This window comes from Gasterosteus aculeatus, chromosome 12 (genome assembly GCF_964276395.1).
Source record: "Gasterosteus aculeatus chromosome 12, fGasAcu3.hap1.1, whole genome shotgun sequence".
NCBI classification, from domain to species: domain Eukaryota; kingdom Metazoa; phylum Chordata; class Actinopteri; order Perciformes; family Gasterosteidae; genus Gasterosteus; species Gasterosteus aculeatus.
The window spans coordinates 14,983,289-15,008,478 of record NC_135700.1 but is presented as its reverse complement, the minus strand read 5'-3'; the positions used below and the strand labels follow the sequence as shown (position 1 = coordinate 15,008,478).

The 25,190-nt window shown below is 42.7% G+C and overlaps 4 protein-coding genes and 1 long non-coding RNA gene across 11 annotated transcripts; 2 read left to right on the top strand and 3 right to left on the bottom strand.

Moving 5' to 3' along the window:
- Nucleotides 1–537: 537 nt before the first annotated feature.
- Nucleotides 538–7,494, bottom strand: hnrnph3 (heterogeneous nuclear ribonucleoprotein H3 (2H9)). Of its 2 annotated transcripts, XM_040169183.2 has the most exons (11): nucleotides 7,414–7,494; nucleotides 6,681–6,773; nucleotides 6,172–6,327; nucleotides 5,711–5,854; nucleotides 4,593–4,731; nucleotides 3,619–3,818; nucleotides 3,157–3,252; nucleotides 2,641–2,756; nucleotides 1,931–2,066; nucleotides 1,730–1,786; nucleotides 538–1,605 (listed from the first exon to the last, which is right to left on the bottom strand). In XM_040169183.2, the coding sequence occupies exons 2-11, from the start codon at nucleotides 6,766–6,768 to the stop codon at nucleotides 1,520–1,522; spliced, it is 1,218 nt and encodes a 405-aa protein (XP_040025117.1). In that variant the 5' UTR covers nucleotides 6,769–6,773; nucleotides 7,414–7,494; the 3' UTR covers nucleotides 538–1,519. The 2 variants fall into 2 exon arrangements, with proteins under 2 accessions (XP_040025117.1, XP_040025112.1); XM_040169178.2 differs by lacking the exon at nucleotides 7,414–7,494 and having other exon boundaries at nucleotides 6,681–6,854.
- On the top strand, nucleotides 6,835–11,224 carry LOC120813043 (phenazine biosynthesis-like domain-containing protein 1). Of its 3 annotated transcripts, none has more exons than XM_078085074.1 (10): nucleotides 6,835–6,964; nucleotides 8,479–8,578; nucleotides 9,084–9,182; nucleotides 9,439–9,548; nucleotides 9,849–9,878; nucleotides 9,968–10,056; nucleotides 10,191–10,282; nucleotides 10,539–10,622; nucleotides 10,789–10,851; nucleotides 10,986–11,224. In XM_078085074.1, the coding sequence occupies exons 2-10, from the start codon at nucleotides 8,518–8,520 to the stop codon at nucleotides 11,096–11,098; spliced, it is 741 nt and encodes a 246-aa protein (XP_077941200.1). In that variant the 5' UTR covers nucleotides 6,835–6,964; nucleotides 8,479–8,517; the 3' UTR covers nucleotides 11,099–11,224. The 3 variants fall into 3 exon arrangements, with proteins under 3 accessions (XP_077941200.1, XP_040025118.2, XP_040025119.2); XM_040169184.2 differs by having other exon boundaries at nucleotides 6,961–7,478; XM_040169185.2 differs by lacking the exon at nucleotides 6,835–6,964 and adding an exon at nucleotides 7,952–8,189.
- dna2 (DNA replication helicase/nuclease 2) lies at nucleotides 9,597–21,338 on the bottom strand. Of its 4 annotated transcripts, XR_013451508.1 has the most exons (26): nucleotides 21,028–21,338; nucleotides 20,649–20,711; nucleotides 19,326–20,172; nucleotides 19,037–19,148; nucleotides 18,642–18,791; nucleotides 18,259–18,442; nucleotides 18,012–18,160; nucleotides 17,783–17,905; nucleotides 17,319–17,559; nucleotides 17,093–17,207; nucleotides 16,602–16,758; nucleotides 16,255–16,446; nucleotides 15,897–16,139; nucleotides 15,680–15,793; nucleotides 15,440–15,549; nucleotides 15,083–15,192; nucleotides 14,835–14,963; nucleotides 14,589–14,681; nucleotides 14,277–14,470; nucleotides 13,884–13,973; nucleotides 13,547–13,760; nucleotides 13,344–13,433; nucleotides 13,033–13,218; nucleotides 12,753–12,899; nucleotides 12,272–12,460; nucleotides 9,597–11,167 (listed from the first exon to the last, which is right to left on the bottom strand). XR_013451508.1 is itself a non-coding variant. In XM_040169135.2 (25 exons), the coding sequence occupies exons 1-25, from the start codon at nucleotides 21,055–21,057 to the stop codon at nucleotides 12,407–12,409; spliced, it is 4,137 nt and encodes a 1,378-aa protein (XP_040025069.2). In that variant the 5' UTR covers nucleotides 21,058–21,338; the 3' UTR covers nucleotides 11,295–12,406. The 4 variants fall into 4 exon arrangements, 3 of the variants coding, with proteins under 3 accessions (XP_040025069.2, XP_040025071.2, XP_077941191.1); XM_040169135.2 differs by lacking the exon at nucleotides 9,597–11,167 and having other exon boundaries at nucleotides 11,295–12,460; XM_040169137.2 differs by lacking the exon at nucleotides 9,597–11,167 and having other exon boundaries at nucleotides 11,295–12,460; nucleotides 19,037–19,145.
- LOC144385298 (uncharacterized) lies at nucleotides 20,869–23,152 on the top strand. Its single transcript, XR_013451511.1, has 2 exons — nucleotides 20,869–21,370; nucleotides 22,166–23,152. It is a non-coding gene; the product is annotated as an uncharacterized LOC144385298 (long non-coding RNA).
- Nucleotides 23,153–23,204: 52 nt separating this feature from the next.
- Nucleotides 23,205–24,893, bottom strand: LOC120808839 (uncharacterized). The gene is made up of 2 exons (XM_040162056.2): nucleotides 24,600–24,893; nucleotides 23,205–24,378 (listed from the first exon to the last, which is right to left on the bottom strand). Exons 1-2 carry the CDS (start codon nucleotides 24,763–24,765, stop codon nucleotides 23,414–23,416), a joined length of 1,131 nt encoding a protein of 376 aa, XP_040017990.2. The 5' UTR covers nucleotides 24,766–24,893; the 3' UTR covers nucleotides 23,205–23,413.
- Between the last annotated feature and the right edge of the window lie 297 nt (nucleotides 24,894–25,190).

Below are 25,190 nucleotides of genomic sequence, written 5' to 3'. Positions count from 1 at the left end.
GCACACATTACTTTGACAGGACGTTGGTCAAACCTGCTCTTTGGCTTCTGTGGGGAGTTTGTATGTCGTTCCCGAATAAGCAAGTGATCTTCTGCGGCTGCCTCTCATAGTCCAGTCAGGTCATGGTTTTTAAGACAGTTTTATGGCGTACTGAACAATGCCACTTTCTATGAAAATGTTATGACTATTACATCATTTTCTACGTCACACTTTTCGTGTAAGATTATGTTCCAACATTTGATTATATCTCCTAGCTTGTGCTTTTTTTTTTATTCCCCAACTACATAACATCATCTTCTATAATTAAACCCAAAAGGAGGCACTTTAACCCAGATGGGCAAACATATCTTCGAAAGTGAAAGTGAGAATCTTTGTTCTCCTTTAATGTAAATAATCAACCTATTTATACACCTCAGTTATACAAATGAAACAATTTACAGTAGATTTAGATCATTTCCTTTTTAGTTATTGCTTTTAACATTAAAATGTAATAATAAATACCTTTTTTCAGAAGTGATTTCAGTCAGGGAGGCAGAAAGAATTAAATATAAAATTTATTATGCAAAATGTACAACAGCTGCATAAGCGATCTTGCAGCTCAAATATAGACTTTATTTGCTTCCCACTCTTCAAGAGTGGGATAAAATAAACTTGGTTTTAAATTCTGCAATATGTGAAAACATTCATTAAAAAACTAATAGGCTCACATTTATCAAATTTTTCAAACCAAAAAAGCTGATCTGAAATGCAGGATGGTCAAATGTTCTACTAAAAATGCATTTAAATCAAAATAAACCAAGAAGTAACTTTCTTTTAATCAGAATTTCTAACCTAGAGAAACTTTTGGAGAATCTTTTGCCGTAGCTTCTCACTGCTCCACCTTTCTAAAGAGCATCTTTCAACTTAACGCTCCTTCAGAGTCCAAGCAGTTAAAATCATTTGATTAGATTCTAAATGACTGATCAATCTCGTCAGGGCAACAAAAGTTGTTTATTTTCTTCTTTTGCACCAAATCTCGATGGAACTTTGGTTGCGTCTCATCTGCACTGAAAACATATCCTGCCTGATATGTGAAGAGAAACAAATGTGTGTCCCCGGGGTCGCAAAACAAACCATTTCAAAACACTGATTTCTCTTCATAAAATCACTGGAGAAATTATATTTTTGAGAGTGAATCATGAAAAACTATTACATACTGTAATATAATTTATAACAATACAAATATATATTATTTTACAATATAACAAAAAATCTCATGAAGCGTTGCACATGTCCGCCACTTAAATCAATATAGTTATTTTGTCCTTCATATGCTTTAAGGAATGGTGTAATAATAGTGCTTGTTAAGTCTGATCTGTTGTCAATTTAGGTTTCATTATGACACAACAATAAACAGAACAATCTTTACAAAATAAATGACCAACTTGGGATCAGCTTCTTTGCCCAGAAAAAAGAGAGTAAATGTGGCCTGAATGGAGGCGAGACGAACGTGAAGATGGTTTGGAAAAGTGGGAGGACATCAGTAAGAACATCGCAGCCCGCAGCTCCGTGAGCCTCCGCTCCCTCCCAGGTTACCGTAGTAGTATCCACCTCCACCTCCACGACCTGTGACGGTTTTAAAAAGATAGGAGGGGGACATGTCTCATGATAGTAATGACAGGGTTCAAAAATAGCTAACACGAATTGTTTATTTATACTTGAATTAACATTATTGTTAATAGGAACTCACTCATTTCAACTGCTACGCTGGCTGTGGAGTTAAGGAACAGCTCAATATACCGATGTTCTGTGGAGAAAACACAGATCCATCATTCATTCTGAACAACTTGTGTTTCTGCTGCTGTTAGGTGGTTTTGTGTCATGAAGGTAAAGTGAAAAAGAGGCGTCACAAAAACCAGTAAGTTGAGGAGTTAAAAAAAGGAGGTCGTACGCATGTGGTTCTTGTCTTTGGACATGGCTTCTACGGCATCTTCATGGGAGCGGAACTCCACATCTGCTTCTCCCGTCGACTTGCCGTTAGGAGCCACGTCGATGTGGACCCTCAGTGGATTCAAAGGAGAGAAGAACTACAAGAGAAACATTTAGTCTCATGACAATCATTACGAGTCGTTTCTCTATTACTGTTTATGCTTTTATTATAATATTACATCCACTCCTGTTGCTAATTGTCATATTCAACATTTCTTTTGTATGGAGTGCCTATGTTGTACTTTTATTATGTTGTTTATGTATACTAAAAAATGGAAATGAAAATTGCATATTAAGATGAAAGTTATCTTGGCTTCCTAGTTCGTGACCTGTAGCAATAATGATTGCTACAGGTCACAAGGTGTCGACCGAAAGTCTGAAACGGAGGATCAAACAATGATTGTCACAATATTCTAACTTTATAAGTGAGAAACTTTAGCCAGATACAAAAAGCTTTAGAACTAACATGCTTACTTACAATATGTACATTTGGTAGTTCAATGGAAGGCTCTCTAGTGCGTTCTATGCCACTAAAGAACCTTGTAGTGGAGGAAACTAAATTTACAGTTTTCGAAACATTTCAAAACCTGCTGATGCAGTAAATCGAGCCCCATTGTTCATCAAAGGTCCATGAGAAGTGACTAAAAGTAACACGTTAGTGAGAGGACTTACTTTGGCAATGTCTCCCTCTATGGCACGGAAAGGTAAACCCCTCATGTGGACAAAATGGCCGCTGTGGAAGCCTGTGTAAACGTCCCCTTGACCAGCATAACCGTGGCCCCCCATCCCTGAGCCACAAACACACCCATAGATCACCACTGTAACCTTTAGTAAGCTAGAAGACAGACGCGTTTTGGTTCACAACAACAACAAGATTGATTAAATAAAACAGCTGAGGAAGAATGTACAAATGTTTAGAGAAAGTATGAATGACTGTAAATCGTCAAAAGGAGTCTGAGGGACAACAAGCTGAGGTCAAATAGTTGCTCTACAAAACCAATCCTAATCCTACTCCTCTAATAATTGGAAAGACAACATGTCAAGTGAACAATGATCAAATGTAAATAAACGACTAGAAGACATTTGGGGCTTTTAGCAGGAGATCCAAACAAATGATCGATTTAGGCTTTCACATTAATTCAGCATTTCAAAAGGCTTTAAAGGGGGTAAATACGTATGGGACTTTACCTCTTCCTCCCCTCTCTCCCCTCACTCGCTCATCAAACATGCCGTTGCCAAAACAGTAGTTGTTGAAACCATTGTAGCGGTCAAAGTCACTGTAACCTGGACACATAATTAAACCAAAGCAGGTCTCATTCTTCACATCACAGTCCAACATGGTAATAATCTGTTGTTCACCGCATGGAAACAATTGTCTTCATAATATCTGATACAGAGATGACATTTATTTTTACAACCAACACCTGAAAGCCATGAAGGCCCTTGCAAATGAAAAGCTGTGAGTCGCAGGTCTGCAGCCTGCTGGATAAACCTGCGTTACATGTGAACTCTTCTTCACTTAATTCTCGACACTATATTGAAGCAAAAACACAGGCTTCTGTATGCTTCAAATAGATTGTTCTACAAAGCACTAACTTCTCAGTTCAACCACAAAAGTACACACGTGCATAGATACAGAACCCGGCTCACCTCCTCCATAGCCCCCCCCACTCCTCATGGTTTCCATCAGAGCGCCGCCGCGGCCAGGCCCAGGCCCGTAGAACCCTCCACGGGGTCCCCCCATCATGGGTCTATCATAGGGCCCCGGTCTCTGACCTGCCATGCCCCGCCGGGGCAGCTCGTAGTAGGCTCTGATCTCATTGCGATTGCTCTTAAAAATCTCTATATACCTGCAACATGAAATCCCCATGGGGTGCAGAGGAGAGGGTTAAGGGGAAGAAGTGGCTCAGCTCAGGTTACATTCATTTCACAGTCAGAGAGGAGATAAAGACCCAAAAGTATTCTAAATGGTAGGATAAATATTATTTTCTTGGAGCTGAGGTTCTGGATGACTGAACAACATCAACAAAATATTGTCATTAGCTGGGCCGCACAGGATTTTTAACACCAACCCAACTTCTCATTAAAATAAAGGGAATCCTCAACGGCCCTTAAGTGTCGCATTGATAATTTTAATGATACAAAACTGAAGAAAAAAGGTTTGAAGCTATAATGGTGGAGGCTGCCTTGACTGACCTCTATGCTAAAACCCCCTTTTCAAAATGCTTTTTTTTTTACAAAAAATGTATAAATGGAATTTACAATAAAATGATCTAATATACCCAAAAGTTCATTAAAGCTCACTGTTAACACAGTTAAACTGTGTCTAGCATTAAACACTCATGCCAGCTTTCATTTTCAGATTATATATATCATCCCATTATTCAACAACACAATACATAAATCCATTGAACCCATGCCCTTATCATTTGATAAATAACACATGACCCACCCAATGAATTGACCCACTTTATTATTGTTTTACCAAAATCATTACACCAACCCATGCTTATCATTCCACCATTACAGAAGCCATCCCATTATTACTATAATATGACCGCCCATTAAATACTGTAATAGAAGCCCAACCCAGTCCAGCCCGTCCCTTTTCCCATCTGTCCCACCTGTGCCCTATTCTTTCCTTGTGTTTCCCCAGAGCCTTTTCTGCTATCTCCTTTGAGGCAAACTGCACGAAGGCTTCCCCTGTGCTCCTCCCCTGGTAGTCCACTGGCAGAGTAATCCCATTTGGCACGATTCTCAACCCTTTAACCCAAGCACACATAAATACATAGGTCGGTAGGTAGACTGATAGATGTGTAGAATAGAAAGAACAACACCCACTGCATCGCTGGAGCTACCAGGACTAATACACGTCAATGACGGCAAATAGATATCAACTGCAGTATTGAATCAAACTGACTTTAAAATAGAGGCATCTCTTTAAAGTTGTACGGGGCTTGGCAGGGAATGACGCAAATACTGGCCTGGAGTCAGTAAAACATTAAGTGGATTCAGACTAAATATCTTCTCTTATACACAACTGAATTAAGGTAAACTAAATAATGACTCATTAGTGGTGAATTGGCACTGCCGTATAATAGTTATTAAATGGTGATAATCTTAGAAGTACTGACCCCGGATCAGCATTATAGAACGGTCTCCCCTCGGCCAAACCGGCCCAGCCCGTAACAACTTTGAACCCCTTTTAAGAGGGGATGATCACATAATATGCATGTTAAATTAAGTGTAACACTAACACGGTAAGAGGCATACTTACAATTCACGTTTGGTGATAAATTCAGAATTGCAGTTGGGCGAGTGGCCATATAGCACTTTTTTTCTGGCTTTAAAGCTTTGGCAGAGACTTCAACTAGAAGCACTCAGAGTGGCTACACAAAAAAAGTCAGAGTGCTTTAAAAAATATAAGCTGGATGCAGTTTTTTCCTCCTGAGCCGCATATCCCATTTCCTTATTGGGGACGATAGAGAAATTGTTTGAAAACTGCTCGATTCAATCCACCTAACCTAATAGTGGACTTTATCTTTGACTTATTTCATTGAAAATTATCTTTATCTTTTTGGATTGCGCTGCACTGCAGGCCAAGATGCTCTTTTGCACATTTTAAAGCTAGCTGTAGTTTTGTCAGCACCCTTACGCTGTGGTTTCCACAGGCAAAAAACTTCACCATGCGTGTACACTATTTCCTCAGATTATTAAAAGAAAAGTTCAAATGTTTTTGCACCTGAGAAGAACTGAACAATCTCCTCCTTGCTGCAGCCAAACGGAAGGCCTCGAAGTCGCAGCATGCAGCCGGTGCAGCTGTCGTAGTCAGCAGGGCCGCTACGTTTTAGCACCCAGTCCATTTCACTACGATTCGACTTGAACACTAAAAAGAGACACATACAGGGGGAAACACACAAATCATGATCTGATAAGACATTCAAGCTAAACAACTTTGTGTAATAGAGTTTGGTTTTAAGTCGCACACAAAATACGTATCAATTCAATAAAGGTGAGCGAAGAAGCAGACTTCAAAATGCACGGAAAACAAAAGCAACAACATCTCCACAGGGAACTATCAGCAACAGATGATGTTGCACTCTTTCCATCAAAAACCTCTCATGATGCAACGAATGTTTAAACAAAAAGACAAGACACTCACTGGCGTATCACTCAGTTGATACCTAATGTTATGTTGCTCACCTTCTATGTAACGGTGTCCCATGTATTTACGGTCCTTGGCGAGGGCATTCTTGAAATCCTCTGGCATCGTCAGTTCAATAAATGCCTCGCCGCTGGGACGGCCTTCTTTAGAGTAGGTAAAGCACACTCCGTTTACTTGGCCAACGATGTCACAGTCTGTGAAACGGTAGTAAGATTGAGTGGGATGCCCTTTTAACTGATACATTGGACACAAGACAAGTTGTTAGAGGGAGAGAAGGCTCTTGAATACACTCAAGTCAAATATCACTTACACTCACATGACCCATAAAAATCGCTTTCGTGCAACTTCTTTAGAATGTGAAATAGTTTCTCTTTTACGGCCACAATCAATAGAAAATAATCAGGTGCAATTGCAATACTTCATCTTGTGTTTTACATGTTCAAACACATTGCACAGCCAAAGGTAGTTTTATGTCATTTCTGAATATCCACTTGTGTTAATACGATCATACATGTACCACTCCACATGCACGTGTATGTGTTCTCACCAGAGAAGAAGCAGGCAACCTCCTCCTGCGTGCACGACCACGGTAGTCCTCTGATCCGAACCACATACCCCTCTTCATTACACGACATTCTCACTGCCACGGGGAGCAAAACACAGCAGCGACACAGGAAATCACGTGTCAATAACACAGTCATAAAACACAGGCACCTGGCCTAACGTCAAGTCTGTCACGCCTTCTGGTTTAACGCGAAAGGGCGCTGTTCTTCCCCCACATCCCGACCTCTCCCCCCTCTTCAGCTGTCGTTAACCTCCCCATTAAAAACGGTAACCTCACGTGTGTTACTTCTACCTTCAAACCGTTTCTCACAGTTAAGAGTTGACGACCGAGAGCCTGGCGAGCTAACGTTACCACACCTCAACTTACTAAGACCCTTCCAAACATATCATAGCGATACGTTATCTCCTCTTTGATGAGACGACAGCTTCTAGTGTAGCCACAGGGTAACGCATGTCAGCTTGGATGCTGGGTCATCTAACAATGATAACGTCTTTTAACAGGGCTGACATGCTAATCTTAACGTAGCTAGCAGTTAGCCGGCTAGCAACTGTGGCTAACAGTAGGACACTGACAGCGGTCAAACGTCCCGGGCAGATTACTTCTTTTTTTATCCCAGCGGTCGCACGCAGTCACTGGACTACATGAGCCGTTATCACCACACAGAAGACTGTCATATGTCGGTGATAAATGTGGGAAAACGTTGAAATGATCTCACAGTCGCTTCTCGTCCCCGGTCTCCTGCCCCGAGCCTCAGGTGTCACTAACGTTACCAACAGCCAGGTATGTTGTTATCGCGAGACTTGGACACGGGAAGATGACGTTTAGGGCTTTAAAAATGTATTTTTAATAAATACTGAGTCATGGGAGAAGTGTAAACGTGTATTAAAGTTTGATCAAAACGAGCATTTTCACTGAACTGTAATATAGCGACAATTACTAATATAACGATATATTGAATACATCATTTTTCTTTTTCATCATCTTCATATTCTACACAGGCAGAGAACTATGACGCTGGGCCGTTTTTCTTATTATCTATTCTACACAATGTTAATTTAGATATTAGAAATTGTGAGGAGAAATATAACCATAAAAATGCAGATTTAACATGCACTAAAAGATACTTTAAACTGTCAGAACCACAGTTTAGTCACCCATCAACTTGTTGCTTTACACGACAATGACTAACTCCTTTAAGATTATAGACAAAGGGTCTAAACACCACTCGTGCTGCTGAAAACAAAGGTCAATCATTTGACAGCCTGCCAGAAAGGGAAGCTGAGGGGCGCCTGCTGAAACCAAACAGAATGAGAGTAAAGTCCAACGACAGCAGCGAGTCGACTGGGTCAACATTTCCACTGTGACTCTTTTCATTTGAAGTTACTTTAATATTCTTGGCTAATAATAATGGAGATTCCAGTGTACATACTCGATGCCTTTACTAATTTACCGTTTAAGGGAAACCCTGCAGCAATTTGTCCTCTAATGCATGTGAGTACAAATTAGGTTTAGGATTACAAGTAGTTCATAATGACTTAAACCACCTATTACATTTTCAGTGATATCAGTTTTTATTCAAGGCTCAAAACTACTTCATTTATTGATTAATATTACATTTTCAGTAAGTAAAATTCACCAGTTTCTGTCGCTTGTAAGCCACATTATTACACAATTTGTTGTATAAACATAATCTTTTTTTTTTCAATCATAGTCACTGTATAATGATTGCATTTCAAAACAAAACACATATGTTTGTGTATTATGTATGTGTTTCCAATAGGAACTGAGAGATGACTTGTATCAGAGGATAGCAGCAGAAATGAACCTGTCAGAAACAGCTTTCATTACCAGAGTCAACCCCTCTGAAAACTTTACCACAGGTCAGATCATATTGGGTTTCATATATTTTTATTCTTGATACAAGATACCAGATTAGATTATCATGTTATGTTATTATTTCATTATGTGATTAAACCTTGCGTTTTTACAACCATTACCAATGCACTGCCTATGTATTGTTATTGAAGCTGTTTGAGGACGGGGATAAAAAGAATATGTTGAGCAAGCAATAAAGACATAAATACCAGCTAGTGGCCAATAGAATAGAGCCTCGTGGTCATCACGGTGTTTAATCTGTAAAGTTATTTATATTTAAAAGAATATTTAAAGAAATATTTGGTCAAAAAAGTCTTTCAGTATTTGCTGAGCCATGTATTATTGTCAGGTATGCCTTGAATATGTTCTTACATTTATTACATTTACACAGTGCACATATATACAGTGAAATAAAAGTACATACAGTTGAATAATTTCTTAATGTCCTTCTCTCCACCACCTGGTCTGGATTGAGGTGAACATTTGCTAAATTAAACCTGTGATTAACAGGATCAAGGTTCCGACTGCGATGGTTCACACCAACGACTGAAATTAACCTGTGTGGTCACGCCACTCTGGCCTCAGCCGCGGTGCTGTTCAAGCATAAGAGTAAGTTACAAAACAATCACACACAGACACTAACAGCATATTTTAGTACCTTTTCTGTTATAATCCAGTTATCGCATTGTCTTGATAAGGAACCCGAGAAAAGACAAACACATAAAAACTCATTAACTAGGAGGAATTTGAAACCCTTTCTAATGATTAGCCTGACGATAACGTAATACACAGTAGAGCTGGATACAAGTATTTTTAGCCAACATTATGTTCTTTGTTTTTGCTTTGTATTTATTGCGTCTGTCAGAGAACGTGAATCCTAACCTGGTGTTTGAGACAAGGAGTGGTGATCTGGCGGTCACCCAGCAGGGGGAAGGGTACGTCATGGACTTTCCTCTCAACCCACCCACCCAGGAGGTGTGTGATCAGAAAAACACATAATACAATTATAGGTTAAACAAATCATTCGTCTCAAAATGTTTATTCATATTAAGAAAACACTCAAACACTCTCTCCTTAATCAGCATCACATTAAGAAAGCAGAAACCTACAAAACTGAAACCACCAAACATTAATCTAACATGCAGCCGCAGCTTTTAGCACAACTGAAATCTGCTCCATTAGCACAGCAAGGTTTTCCCAAGAACGTTTTTCACTATTTCAAAGAACAAAAAGCAATTATTCTAACAGATTTCCTTCTAAAACCCTTCGTCTCAGGATGCAAATGACTTCAGAGACGTCATCAAGGTCAGTTTTATGATCTGCATCTGTATAGTTTGTGTTTATTGTGTGGGTGTGTACTGATCTTTGTCTCTGCTCTTGCATGTGTGATAAAGGCTGCAGTTGGAAACCACCCGATCCAGGATGTTTATCTTTGCGCCCAAACTAAAAAACTGTTGGTTCGACTGTCTGACAGCTGTGACAGGTTGTACACACACACACACACACACACAGGAATACAGCATAATATGTATCCATCTTCACACGTAGACAAGTGCTTCCTAAACTCCTCACATGTTGAAGTGGCAAGCTTATGTGCTGAAAGTGTGTCTCCTGCAGGTCAGTCCTAACCAGCCTGAAGGTCGACCCCGTAGCTCTCCAGCGCAGTGAGACAAGTGGAAGAGTCAAAGGACTAATCATCACCATGAAAGGTAATACTAGCTAAAAAGTAGTTAGACCAGGGCGGAGATTGACAGCTTTATGATCATATGCTGTAAAATGATATTGGTAACAGTCTTCAAAGAAATCAGTGACAGTCGTCTGATGCCTTAACTTACAAACCCTTTATTAGCTTGTCTAGATGTTGCATGATGTCTACTGAAGGGTTCACACCAATTAGCCAACGAATGTGTCACGTTAACGGAACACTGTTGAGACATCAATATTCAATTCTTTATCCGCCAAAAGGATCCCCGGAAATTCAGCCTGGATACGACTTCTACTCCAGATACTTTGCTCCATGGAACGGCGTCCCTGAGGATCCCGTCACTGGTACGACTCCTCCAGTGGCTGCACACTCAGTCTTTGTTGTGTTAGAGTGTATATTATGTCGCAAATTGTTTAAATGGTAAAGTACGTTCTGTCAAAAAGAACCGAAAACGTGTAGGGTCACATGTAAAGCACTAATGCAGTGAAGTTGCCCTTTGTGTCCCTAAAGGTTCTGCCCACACCGTGCTGGGGAGCTACTGGTCTAACAAACTGGGAAAGAATAAAATGCTGGGTAATTAATATTTGGTTTGATCAGCAACTTCTCTTCCTCTAATCCAAGGCCATTTAACTAAGCCAGAGGCAAAGTATTGTGTGTGTGAATAACTTAGTATCAGGTGTTGCTGACATTTTATCCCCTTTGTGTAGCGTACCAGTGCTCCAGTCGAGGCGGAGAGCTGCAACTGGAAGTTCGACCTGACGGCAGAATAAACATATTCGGAGAGTCCGTCACGGTGCTGCAGGGAACGATCACCCTGTAGCCACACGCAGAACAGGAGGGTTTGGGTGGATGGGGGTAGTGATTGTGTACCTTCAAAACAGGCTTTGTCCTATGATTTAAAAAATATATAAATAATGAGTCAACTTAAATAAAGCTCTAAACAATGTATTGTTTCAGAATGGTCAATCTAATACCAAGACATAAGCATGCAAACAGACTACAGGACGGAAAAGAAACAACAATAACGATAATATTTATTCTTATAACACAATAGCAGGAATCTCAGTAGTAACAAAATACAGACAAAACATGTAAAATCAGAGGTTGTTTTGGTTTTCAAATACTCTTAATAATTAAAATCTTAAACCAGTTAAATCACCATTAAAGTAGCACAGAGCTTAATAGGTTTGCTTCTGAATTGTGGTTTCCTTCATATTCTTGGAGCTTATTATTGTACCAGGTACCTTTCGGTTTTGCGTTAGATTTTACTCTTACCAACAGTACAATGTTGTTAACGGATAAACTAAGTATTTATGTACCAGTTTGTTGTTTATTTTCTGTAGTATTGTAGGTTAATGTGGTCCATTCACAGATCAAAACAGTACTGTCAAGTACGTATAAAGTCCAGTGTTGAAGCACTGAACAAGAAACACACACCTTTTATACATGCACTTGGGTTAGAGCTTGAACAACAGATAATAATTAAAACTAAATAAATATTGTCAGTGTATCGATAGAGGTGTTTGGTCAAAAGCACCGTAGTTTAGTTAATTTCTGGCTGAGGCTGGCGGGTTGCCTGACCCTTAACTCCAGGACCATAATCCACTAGTTACAGTTCAACCATCCTAAAGATACAGTACAAGATCGTATAAAAGCATTTTAGGTGTACAATGACCAGTACCTTGTTTAAACACATAGAAATTCAGTATTGATACTTCTAAAATGATGCATTAAATGTAATTATAATTGATCAACATTAAGACTAGCAGCTGTTGCCTAAAGATCTTTAACAAACCTTGTTGAGGTTCAGTCTGAAGATTAAGTTCAGGTTTCAATATTTCAATTGTTTACCACAAAGCCACCGCTGTTTGCGAGCGCTTTGTATAATGAAGACTGGGATTTAAAAACACTCTTAACTAGTGTGGTACGGAGAAGAGACGGTCCCTTCACGAGGAGCAGGCTCTTTGGGTGTCGTTCCTTGTGTGATTTGTACCTCCAGTTACAGGCCATCAGCTGGTTGCAATGGTTCTGATCGCACCCTTCAGATTGATCATTCGAGCGCAGTTTGCGTAACATCTCTGCCCTGACGCGTGGACCTGGAACACCACCGTGGCTTCACGTACTTCCATCACAGGAACGCGCTTGGTAGAACCTGGTGGGCCGCTTGGGGGAGCTGGATGATGTGAAGGAAGGGTTCAGGAAAAAAAAAAAATACCCTTCTCTATGTATTCTAGGTCTACGGAAACGACATGTAAGAGAGGTCACTATAAACCTGCTGGGATGCGGCCTTGTAGCCTCACACACGGTTGGCAACACAGTTGTCCAGCAGGCTTTACATTTATGTAAAGCTTACTTCTCCTGTACAGAACTGAAAATAAAACTTCTGCAGTTACCAGTTTAGTAACGCACTTTGCAATAAATGAGTCAACGCCGACAGTCATCCCGTTAAAGAGGATTTTGCCATTGAAGGATATCATATTCTCTTGCTGCAGATGGTTGAGCAGTTTCTCCACAGGGGCGTAGCGTCGCAGCGTTGTGGCGGACCCCACCATCAGCAGCTTGTGTTTGGCCCGGGTAATGGCCACATTCAGGCGACGCCAGTCCTTCAACAGCTCTCCTAACTACGAGAGGAGAAACAGCAGAGAACCAGCTCAGGTTTCCACCTTGTTGATTTGCATGGTCACGGACACAGAGATCCAGGCAGAGCGAAGAGAAGCAGAGTCAAAAAAGGTCAACGGGAAGAGAAAAACGTACGTTTCCTTCCTCCGAGGTGCTCCTGACGAAAGAAAAAATGATCACACTTTTGTCCCGTCCTTGGTATCTATCCACTGTATTCACCTCCACGCCGGTGAAAGCAGAGGACTGCAGCAGAGTGGAGATACTCTTTAACTGCTGCCTGTAGGGGGCGATGACGCCTACATCACTGGGCCTACACCCGGCCTGGAGGAGGAACAATAAGCAGGGGTTAGTTTGATAAAAAAGATGCACCAATTACTTCTCTACCCACCCCAACTGAATTAAGAACACTATTCTTCTATCAATACTTTAGCAACTGATGTTCTTACCTTTATCAGCATTGAAAGCAAATTGTGTATCAGAGCAGCCTCGGTGTGATTGCTAACGCCCCCCTTCTCCACAGACTCCAGCGCTGGCACCTACAAGAGAAGTCCAGCGCACTTCCATTGACTTCCTCACAAAAATACCTTTCTGCGACTGATGACCTTTGACCGCAAAGCTAATAAAAGGTTGCGCCGCTCATTCAACCAACCATGGAGCAGTCCAGGAAGCAAACCGGTCTGCTCGGCAACAATGTGGCATGGATCCAAGTCAGGTCGAGCTGCGGATGAGACTTGGCGAAGGAGGCGAGCTGCGACTGGACCGAGAGCAGGAAGGGCAGCGCGAGCAGAGCCGTGGCCGTCCGCTCTGATCCGCACTCCAGCCGGCCCTCATACATCAGGGAGTTACTGAGAGACATTATCTGCCTGGAAACACGGAGCGCACACTGAACAGGATGCAGTGGCGGGAATCACTTTCGTTGTCTGATGGATGAGCTCATGATAAACAAGAGCACATGCCTGCAGTGCCGTCGGTGTGTGTAGGTGTACCTATTCATCCGGTATTGTACATTGAGTTGGACCACTGCGTCGCCATGGAGCTCTAGCCGCTTAAAAAGGCTCTCGTCCATCCCCAGTGACCTAGAGGGATAAAAAAAAATTCCCCAAAATTGTACCATTTCAAACACGGTCTCATGCTTGTGTGCTGTGAGTCCGTGCACACTGCAATGTTATGTTAAACATGGCTTCTATTTATTTCAATTAGTCAAGGATTCAGTTCTCTTTCATATTGTTCATTCACTATGGAGTTTTGGAAATTGTTTTGAGGAGTTTAAGGTAACGCGTGGTGAATAATTGATATAGGGGTGAAGTGTCCCTTAAGCCCACTCGCTCTTTGCTTTAACAATTTATCCACATATACCTCATCTACACGTTAGAATGTACCTCGCCTCCTGATTTTGTACTATCGGTGGCAGCTGTTGGTGATCTCCCACCAGGACAAATCTCTTGGCGTAGAACAGGGGTCCCAGACAGATGGGCTGGCTAATCTGTGAAGCTTCGTCGACGATGCAGAAGTCAAACCGGCGACGTGTGAAAATGGGATGCTTGATGCCCATACAGGTGGTCGCCACTACCAGCTGCTCACACACACACACACAGGTTATTACATTTTTTTTTCAAAATGTTAAAAAAGGTGTGAAGTAAGCAGTTAACTCAGTAGTTACAATTATGATATTCCACAAACCAACTCCCCACCTCTTTGTTATAAAGCTGCTCCAACTCTGACAGACTGTGAACTCCATCCTTTCTTGCACTTTCCTCCGTGTAGGGCACGATGTCTGGATGAACCTGTAGATGCACGGCAGACCATTAGAGAGAAATAAGAGCAAGCACGAGAGGAGGTGATGAAACGCTTCAGCACCTGCAATGATCCAATGGTGAAAAATGATCATTTTCTCTGCTGCAATGAACACATTGAATAACCATCAAACCATCGCTCACCTTCTGCCCCCGCCCAAGACGCAGGAACCCCACCCGGAAGCGCTTTAGCTTCAGCAAGATGTTGTCAACAGCAGAGTGCGTGTAACTGGTCAGCAACACACTGAAGCCACAAGCATGGAGAATGCGGACCTGAGAGAAAAGGTGAGGAAGAGAAGATGATGGGAAGAAGATGGCTAAGAGCTCTGGCCTCACTTGGAGTAGATGATGTGCACGTAGGTGAGGTCTTGAGAGCGTAGTTGGAAGCTTACCAGGGTACAGATGGTGGTGGTTTTGCCCGTACCTGGCATGCCAACAATCAGTGTGTAATCTTTAGATAACAACACCTTCTTCATGGCCTGCTTCTGGGGTTTGTTGAGACCTGAACACACACAATTGTAAAATTACACCAGAGTACAGACAGTCCCCACACACACACACACACGCACACGCCTTGACTTATTGAACAAGGGGTTGAATGTTCTACTATTGATTTAAGTTATGTAACTACAACTGTAAAAAACATCCAGAACACGCATACCTTTTCAAGTGGCTCATTTATAGTATTGACCAAGACACAAAAAGACAGAAAATAAGAGGCGGAGCAGAAACCAGAGTAGCGTTGTCACCTTTGAGGATATTGGCCACGGTGTCCTTGGCCTCCCTCGGCAGAACAGAACTGAGGTTGTGAATAAACTCTGGAGGACGAAGGTCAACAACCAGCTCCCTCAGCCGATCACTACACAAACACAAAAGCTTTAAGGCTTCGGGGTCAATTAGTTCATGCACGACTAGCAATGTTTAGATTTGACCTTTGGATAGGTTCCATGCAACCACAACTTTTCATTACTGTACTTCACTGTAGCTACCTGTCCGGACAGCTTTCCATCAGCCTGGAGAGGTTGGTGAGGTGAGTGCTGAGGCCGACCACGCCCTCATCGCCGTCCAATCGAAACAGCACACCACTGAACTTGGACAGGTCTCTATAAAACCCATTAAACAACAAAGCATGTGCAGATGGAATTAGTGAAACAATTTGCTGTCCTGTAGTTTTTCTGATGGCTGGAAACGTGGGTTTGCTTTCACCTGTCCAGAGTGCAGCTGATCGACGTCCGGCTGACCTCACACAGGTAACCTGTTGCCAGACCAACCAGTCGACCTTCCTGGTCACTAACAACTATGCGATCCCCGCTGGTCAAACCGCTGCTGGCCAAACCCTCCTGAGGACCCGCGCTGCTTCGCTGGAAACGATGGAGGAAAACCCCTTCGGACCGCACGGCCACCGGGCCGCTGAGCTGCACATTCCCCACACAGCTCCCAGTCTTCTCACTGCAGACGCAGGTCAGATGAAACAAACACTGTGATTTTACGGTAACATGTCGTACGAAGGGGCGGCATTCTACACGCACACGCGTGCTTTTCTGGGAGGGTTGACATGCTCTACCTCTCCTCGGGCGTCTGAAGCCACACACGCTTTCGGCCGTTCTTGGCCTCCATGCTGGCAGCCTCCAGGCAGCAGAGCAGCAGCCAATGGGAGAAGTAGCTTAGATGTGGCGGGATCAGGTGACCCGTCTCCTGCTGCAGGAAGTCACGCACAACGTCCTCGCAGACGTCGGCAGAGCCGCCATTGACCGCCCTGGAGGAGGAGTGAGGACAGGGGCGAACCGAGAAGAAGTGGAAAAAAGGAGGACACGATAGCTTAATGAGACAATTCTTCCATCCATTCTTGAATTAACTACAATTAGCTTATTGAATAAACTGATGTGTCACATGAGATCAAAAGAACATTACCTCTCGTACAAAGCACAGTTTCTCTTCTGAGGACAATACTGGCAGGTTCGTCTGTTTGTCAGGATCTCGGGAAGTTGAGACAGCCGGCTGCGCTTGGCCTCTTTCTCCACACAGTTGTGAATGTGATGAACCAGGGTGTTCCTCAGCTTCAGCAGCTCTGAGACAGAGAGTTCAGCAATAAAGGGGGTGGGTGGCAGATGCCGCCACGAACGGATGTCAAAATTCTTGTGTAAAATAACAATGTATTAATACAAAATGATATAGGCCAATACCAAATACTTATCCATACTATATCTACTTAGCATACAATACGTGGACAAAACAAATGAGACAGCCGTGATTTTGCCATTTTTGTTGTTAAGTCAATTTTTATGTTTTTTTTAAGATCAGCAGCATAATTGAAAAAATAACCTGACGTGCTTAAGATTCTACAATGTATTTGTATGATTGTTTAAAACTTGTGTGGTAGAGCTCATGTGGGAGCGCGATACCTCTGCGGTCCATGTGACTGGCCACTACGGGGTGCAGGTGACCAGTCTTGAGGTAAAGCAGCAAGCCGGCTTCAGAGTTGTATCGCTCCCAGCTCATCAGAGTGTAAAGAATCACCTACACAGGAAAAAAACACTCGTCGTTCAAGTTGAATCAAGCTGTGTAATCCTTCCTTTTCGTGGTCCGATATGCACGTCCACCCAGTGGAGCCGAACCCGATCCACCGACCTGACTGCGATGTTCTATCGAGTTTGACTCCTTTCCCGTCTTCAGCTCCAGGGGAACGGTCCTCTCCTCCGGCGTGCTGCGACTTCCGCTTCGTGCGTTTTGAATTCGAATCCGTGCCGTTACGTCGATTTTCCCTTTCAGACCGAATCGTGGTGACCACACGTTCTCTTCTATATCCGCCAGCTCTGCTACCGTGACAACGGTTGCCGCATCCTGGCATCTGCTCGGCGCGCTGCCGTTTCTGAGTCGATGGAGACACAGATGGACGCATAAAGAGCTCTTTAAAGCAAGGAGAACCTAATGCACGCGGTGTGAGGTAATTATGCATTCAATATATTTTACACAGATTAATACAAGATACGTGCATAAAATATCAGGTTGATACTCTGGTAGCTAATTAACTTGTGTGAGCAAATGTTGTTCGAACTGTGTGTGTGTGTGTGTGTGTGTGTGTGTCTACACACATTTTTAGGCTGATGGATTTTGGTGTTGGGGAGCTCAGGTATTCCTTTGCCCAATGTTCCAGTGAGGGCAGATAATCCTGCAGTTCCTGCTTCATCTCTTCCTGGCTGACACCCAAACTGTACCTAGAGATCAATGGACAGAAGATGAACATAATGAGCCAAAGAATATGCACAGAAACATCAAGTGGATACATCACATTTTTTAATATATACAAGTCTAAAAACTCACATGTCTCCCAGGTACTGAGGTCGACAAAGGGCTTGGTCAGCCATTCTAGAAAGTGTCGCCAAAGAAAAATCTTTAGCTGTAGCGGCTCTCTGGAAGACTTCATGGACCATGGTGCCGTTCAGCATTTGCTTTGAGCCGCCGTCGAAACTCTGCATGACCGCAAAGAGAAAAAAAACAAACAGGAGAACTGAAGAGAAACCTTCAATATAAAACACAACACTGGTACTGACATTAATTGTGTTTTTACCTTGAACATATCTCCCAGTACGGCTTGTCTCATACAGCGGATGGAGTTAGAGATGCTCGTACCTGAGAGAAGACTATCGGGGAGTAAAACCAGGAAGCCCTGCTCTCTGTCCACTACCAGGGATCCACCACCAGAGCGGCCCTCTAGATGCACCACATCACCACAACAAACAGGCGTCATCTCCCTGGAAATACCAAAGGAATGACCGTTTTATACCGTTATGAGACAAAGGACACACAAACATGTGAACTGTAAAGGAACACGGACAATGACGGACAATTCTGTGCGACCACCACTAATCTGGGCGTTGTGGATAAAAGTTTGACGTATACCACGATGAAAATAGGTAACTGAATAACAATGTTAAGAACAGAGGTGCTCACCATCCGTCTCTTAACAGACACGTTTCAGTTGGATGGAAGGATTTGGAGCACGAGACGGTCAGTGTTTTGAGGCCAGGCCTCTCGTCCACATCTAAAACCCAGTAGCGGTTGTTGGGACCTCCGCAAAGGATCACATGGTCCGGCACCTTCCTGTACGAACGCAGAGAACGTCATATAGGAATGTGTTACTTTCAATCAGCTGCCATGCTGCATTTCTAAAAATCTGAAATGAATGCAAACACTAGTTTACATTCAAGAATGAGTTCAACTCATTGGTTCTTAAGTCAAGTGAATCTTTCCCCGTCTACTATTGACATGAGCTATTTTACCATCACCTGACCTAATCAAACTGTGCAGCCAAATCCTCCAAAGCTGTGTGTTCAGGCGTCTCTCACCGGGGTTTCTTTGATGTATCATCTGTGACTACAGCGTCACCCATCTGCTCTGCAAACCAGCTCTCGTCCAACACCCCCTCCACAGGACACGATGCCGTCGTTCCTTTATCTGCTTTTGTGTGGAAAACAAAATTGAGCGGGGAAAGAAAAAGGATGTACAATAAAGCTGCATGTCTATTGTATTAATATATTATTAATGCCATGCTAACATGTAGTTTTTATATTAAAAAAAACTATACAATTATGTACATGTAGTAAGTGCCAATGAAAGTAATGAAACAGAGTGTACCTCCAGCTTGCTGACCTGATGTCACATGCGCTCCAGTTTCACTTGATGGGGTCATTGCCGTTACTGTGGCTCTGGCCTCTGGTTCGCTTCTCTTTGTTGCAGCCGTTGTGGGTGTTTGAGCGCGAGGTTTGTGCGCGTGAGCAGTAAGAGCGAGCGTATCCTGCACCTGAGCAGCTTTCTGCTCGGTTATCCCTGTAAAACCACAATCTTTCGCGTCGTCATTTCTCTGTTCTGCAAAATCATCTTTGTTCTCATTGAAGACCACATCGACACCTCCGCTGTGACCCTCTGACCTCTCACGCTGGTCACCTAGCAAATGAGGAGTCTTCGAAACACCGATCCGTGGCCCCGCTACAGTCAGATCGCTACCCGAGGGGCAGTGCGCAGTTCTCTGAGCGTGCACATCGACATTCCTCCGTCTCTTGGCATCGTTGGAGTCTTGAGGGGGGCTGATGACGCGCTTTACCGAGCCAGAACATCCCTCTTCCCGCTTGGTTTTTCTTCCCTCCTGGGTCATAACTATCCGCACGCTCTGCCCTCTGGAGCGGGGACTACGACAGATGGGGGACAGTTGGCAGAGCTCCTGCAGGCTCTCCTCGCTGCTGGGCTGGGGGCTCGGGCGACCTGGATTTCTATAAGACGACGGGGACGCCCCCCTGATCTGACTGGTGGGGGTCTCGGGCACAGAGAGAAGATCGGGCGAGGAGGGCAGGAAGTTTTCAAGGTCCCCAAGGACACTCCTCTTTAAGGGTGAACGGGATCCGAACGTGTGGGTTTCACCATCGTTGATTGGAGATTCAGTCCTTGCAAATGCCGTGCCGGTGGATTTTGGGGAAGTGGACAATGCCTAAAAACAGTCAAATGAGACATTACATTACTTAAAAATGAGTTACACCGTTTGTGCAAATAGAGAGATAAGAGAGAAATACAATATTGCAATGCCAACGGAAAAGTGCACAGAAATGTAAAAGGCTAGAAAAGAGACAAGTAAGTAAAAAGGAGATGATGATGAAGTAAATAAGATGAGTCAACCAGAAACATCCCTGAACGAAGCAACTTAAAGAGGTGTGTTGAGTTTAAAAGATAGAAGAAAGTTCTGCTAACAAGAGCAAAACCAACAGCCCCATTAGAGAGAATCCTTTATCCTTCATTAGATTGTTATCCTTATTTGGTCATACGTTTTTTATTCTGGTCGAAACTATTATCCCCATTATATCACTTGACTTATGTTATTGTTATGTAATTCATTTTACCAAGTGAAATCAGCAGCGTGTATAATATAATAAATAAAACCAGCAGGAGGAATACAAAAAGACAAAGTACCCTTTGTTGGTTTTGAGAGGAAAAGTAGGTCGAGATGTTCTTCTGAGCCCACAGGTCAGCTGTCTGAAACCCCGAGACAACATTACCAGCATTGTTCAACAAGACACCAAGTTGAAACAGAACCTCCCATTGGACATTTCCGACTTTAGGACTTTAGACTTTAGGACTTTAGAACAAGCTGGCCAGTAATAAACACCGGTTCATCGTAATATATTAAACCACACAATCACGGACTGCAGACGTAGTAAACGGTGTCAGGCTGCAACTTTAAACGTAGATGCGGATGATGAAAGGCTGGTCCGGTGACGTCACCGTTAACCTTCTCGTGATGTCGCTGCTTCGGTAGTCAGCTGAGTTTGGACAGACCTCGTGCACTCACCTTGTTTTTCTTTAGTTTGGTCCTGTTCATGGCGACGGACTAAACCACCACAGCTGCGTTAAACGAGTTGTTAGCAATAACCGTTTTAACCGACCGTGTTGCCAACGGAGAGCTTGACGAGGGGAGCTTATTCCGCTTCGTTTGACACGGCTGTGCTTCTCCACTACCTGCGGTGTGGTGGTGCATCTAATTTCTTTACTGCCGGGTTTCTTCCATGTTTAAATACTTTTCTTGCTGAAGGGCTCTTCCGAGCTGTAAGATGTGGCGCCAAAGTTCAGTTTCGCGCAGCGGAAATTACATCATTGCACTTCCGCCAAGACAAGAAAGCGAGAGACGCGGAAAAGTAGGTGAATTATTTATTTCCACTTCTCATATGTAGCAGTTTTAGGGATGATTTGGTCGTGTACACGTTTAAACAAGAAACCATTCGTAAAGAATGCATTACATTTATGCATCAAGGACAGTAATTTATATACTATTGTTATCATTTTATATTTTATGTGTTTAATGTAATGATGCAGTCATGCCTTTAAATACGTTTTTTGTTTATTCGTGTCTGTTTAACTCAATATGCATCCATATAGATGTTTGGACTTCCAGAATCACCCTGGTAGACTAAGCCACAACAAAGGGCAGCTCTGTACTCATAGGCTACTCAGTTGACCCTTAACTATGCCACAAAATGCATTTTGCATGATAAAAACGGACATAGTAGATTTCCTTGAAGCCAGTATTAATTCAATTTCTGACGTTGTGAAGCAGCATAAATTTGGAATATCTTTTTTTTTAGATTAGATGATCACTTTATTGTCATTGCACAGTACAGGTACTGATGCAACCAAATGCAGTTTAGCATCTAACCAGATGTGCCAGAAGAAGAAAGCAGATAAAGTGCAGAGTATATACATGTGATAAATAAGGTTGAATTAGTTCACCCAGTGAATATCGCTGATAAATAAGTTCAACCCAGCATGATGGGTATTAGGAAATTATTGCAATATCATATGTTGGGCTGTTTAGAATCAGAATCAGAATTTAGGGTTGATATAAATCGTTTACTAACCTTATTGTTGGATTGCGGATTGTCATTAACCAACATTACCCTCTCCTAAAGTCTCTGTGCTCTCCCTCCCCACAGGCTTCTGTGGAGGGTGGTTCTATCTGATGGCGGTTGCCCCTGCAGTGGTCCTGCTGTGCGCCTGGCTTACTACTCACAATTACTTGAATCATTTCTGTCATAGGAATTGCATGTATTATACATTGTTCATTCTGTACACATAGCATCCAGTGTAGTCTGTCCATCCCGGGAGTGGGATCACTCCTCTGACGTTCTTCCTAAGGTTTCTTCCCTTTTTTTTCCCTCTTGAAAGTTTTTTTTTCATTTTTTGGGGAGTTTTTCCTGTGCCGATGGTGGGTTTTGGGACAGAGGATGTCGTATGTGTACAGACTGTAAAGCCCTCTGAGGCAAATTTGTAATTTGCAATTTTGGGCTGTACAAAATGAATTGAATTGAATTGTCTTTGTCTTGTATCATGAATAGATAGTATCTAAGGTGCTGCAGGAGGGTTGGCCTTTTCCTGGTTCCAAAGTTCTGGTCATATACTAAACATTGACGGTGTGATATGTTTGTGTTGCAGTTACACAATTCCTTATCTCTCAATTTACTAGTGTCAGTTAACCCTAACTAAACAAAGACATGGTAAGATATATATTTTATGAAAAATGTATTTTTTTTTTCAAAGGAGCAGCAATTTAATGAATTCATCAAACTCCTACAATCCACTTCATAAGCATAACAATCATACGCAGGCTTGTTTGACTACACATCTTGTGATTTGAGTTTTTAGTCAATTAACTATTACAAACTATAACACATGTTTTAATTGTCTCAGCAGGTAAACTGAACGTATTGAAATGTACACATTGGTTGTTTTTGCTCTATTCCTCCCCATTGTTTATTTCTTTAACATTAGAGTAAAAAGAATTTGAGGATTGCATTCAACCACATTTTTGTTACTTTTTTGTTACTCGTATTTTACAGTACAAAACTATATATCAAATAACCCGTTCATAAAGCAGCTCATTTGGCCAAAAAATGATCCAAAGCCAAATTAAAAATTAAAAACAACCCAAGAAATATTATTGAATATACATAAAAAAAGAATTGCAACCATACATAAGCAAACTATTTTTTTTAATATAAAGATTTGTACAATTATACAACATTTATATACATATTTATGGTTGTTGATTAGCAGCACGCCTCCTAATGGGTCTTTACAAAATGTTTTTATTTCATACAATTATCCTTTTTAATGTGATTCCTTGTCAACTCCGTATGGGATATTATCAAATAAATACCACAAAGAAGCACATCTTATAACCTCTAGAGACGCTCCACTGCATGAGTCTTCATATGAATAAGTAAATGGGAGCGTCGAATGAATTTCTTCCCACAAGAGGAGCAACTATACGGCCTCTCCCCTGAATGAGTCTTCGTGTGGCGTGTTAAATTAGACTGAGCGCTGAATCTCATCTTGCATACAGTGCAAACGTAAGGTTTCTCACCAGTGTGGATAATTGTGTGCTTGATGAGATCTGCTTTCTCTCTAAAACTTTTACCACAGTCGGTGCAGCTGTGAGGTTTCTCTCCTGTGTGGATCCGTATGTGCGCGTTCATGTTTCCCACTTGTGTGAAGCCTCTGCCACAAAAACTACACGTGTGTGGTTTCTTTCCAGAGTGAGAATTCATGTGAGTGTGTAGATAGGAGCGCTGGATGAAGCTTTTATCACAAACGCCGCAACTGTAAGGTTTCTCTCCCGTGTGCGTCTTCATGTGGCGAGTTAGAATGGATTTAATCCGGAAGTTCTTGTTGCAGATGCTGCAGGTGTGCGGCCTGTCTGCTGTCTCGTCACCACCTCGCCAGGGTTTCTTCCTGTTTCCACCGGAGTCAAATCCTCCACAGACTCTCCCTGCATCCTCACTTACTTCACTCATCTGGCAGTCCCTGGTTGGCTCTGATGCATCACGGACTTCTTTATCGGGTTCTGATTTCAACTGTGCGTGGGAGCTGGTGGGCTCCGCATTCTCTGCAGCCTCAGGGTTATCGTGTGGGAACTGTTGTGCATTGTCATCTGGCCTTTGCATATAAATTATATTGAACATAGAGTCTTTTGTGTCCGCTTCCTCCTGCTGGTTGTGAGCTGCCTGAGCTCTCCACAGCTCTTGCTGCTCCCCTTTAGTCCGAGGGGGCTCCTGGTCATCCTCATACAGGTCAGTCTTCTTATCAAAGGGACACTGCTCAGAGGGAGGGGAAGAGGCCTCTTCCCGGACAGAGAGCTGCACAGAGCCTGAATAGTAACACACATGAGAAAGAAAAAAAAAGCCTCAACAAAGATGTTTTGTGGTACACTTTGCCATTGACAGACATTTTGCACCCCCCCCCCCCCTCTCTGGGGATGCAAAATGGCGCTGTCTGCTGTCTCCTGTAACGAATATTTAAGGAGTGGCCCGGCTGAAGGTTTTTCTTCTCTGATGTAATCGGGTTTCTATCCAGAGACGTTTAGCTCACCTTTCCACGCGGCCAGCCGGCTTTGTTGTTGGTCCACCTCCTGTTTTGACCGCAAAACGATCGCCTCATAGTCTCTGATGGTTGTCTCAAAGATACGGAATATTGCCTCAGCAGCGGCTTCCAGCCGCTCGTTCACCAGAGCTTTCAGCTGGTGCCTTTTGAGCATTTCCGCGGCGCACGGAGGGCGCACGGAGTCGGTGTCCTGACGCGCGCACCGGAGGCTGCGCGCAGGTTGCCAGATGGAGAGAACCAAACGGTCCAAAATGACACTCACTCATTGACTCCCTCCTTGTGCGTTTGCAACAAATACGCGTGTAACACACCCGAGTTGAATACATTTACTAACCAAGTATTTATTCGGGTATGTAACGTTAAATTAATAGCAATAATAAAGTGTGTGTGAGATAAATAAGAATAGTGTGTTTTTAAGGTTGGTTGTGGTGTTTTGGCACGCGGGCTGACAGCCTCGCTATTCAAACATGATTTAGTAAGTAAGAAAGTGATGATCTGTGAGGGTGACGAGCGGATTCAGAATCCTAATAAACGGACGTTGCCATGTCCGTTTATTAGGATGGTGCCTCCGCGTGATGG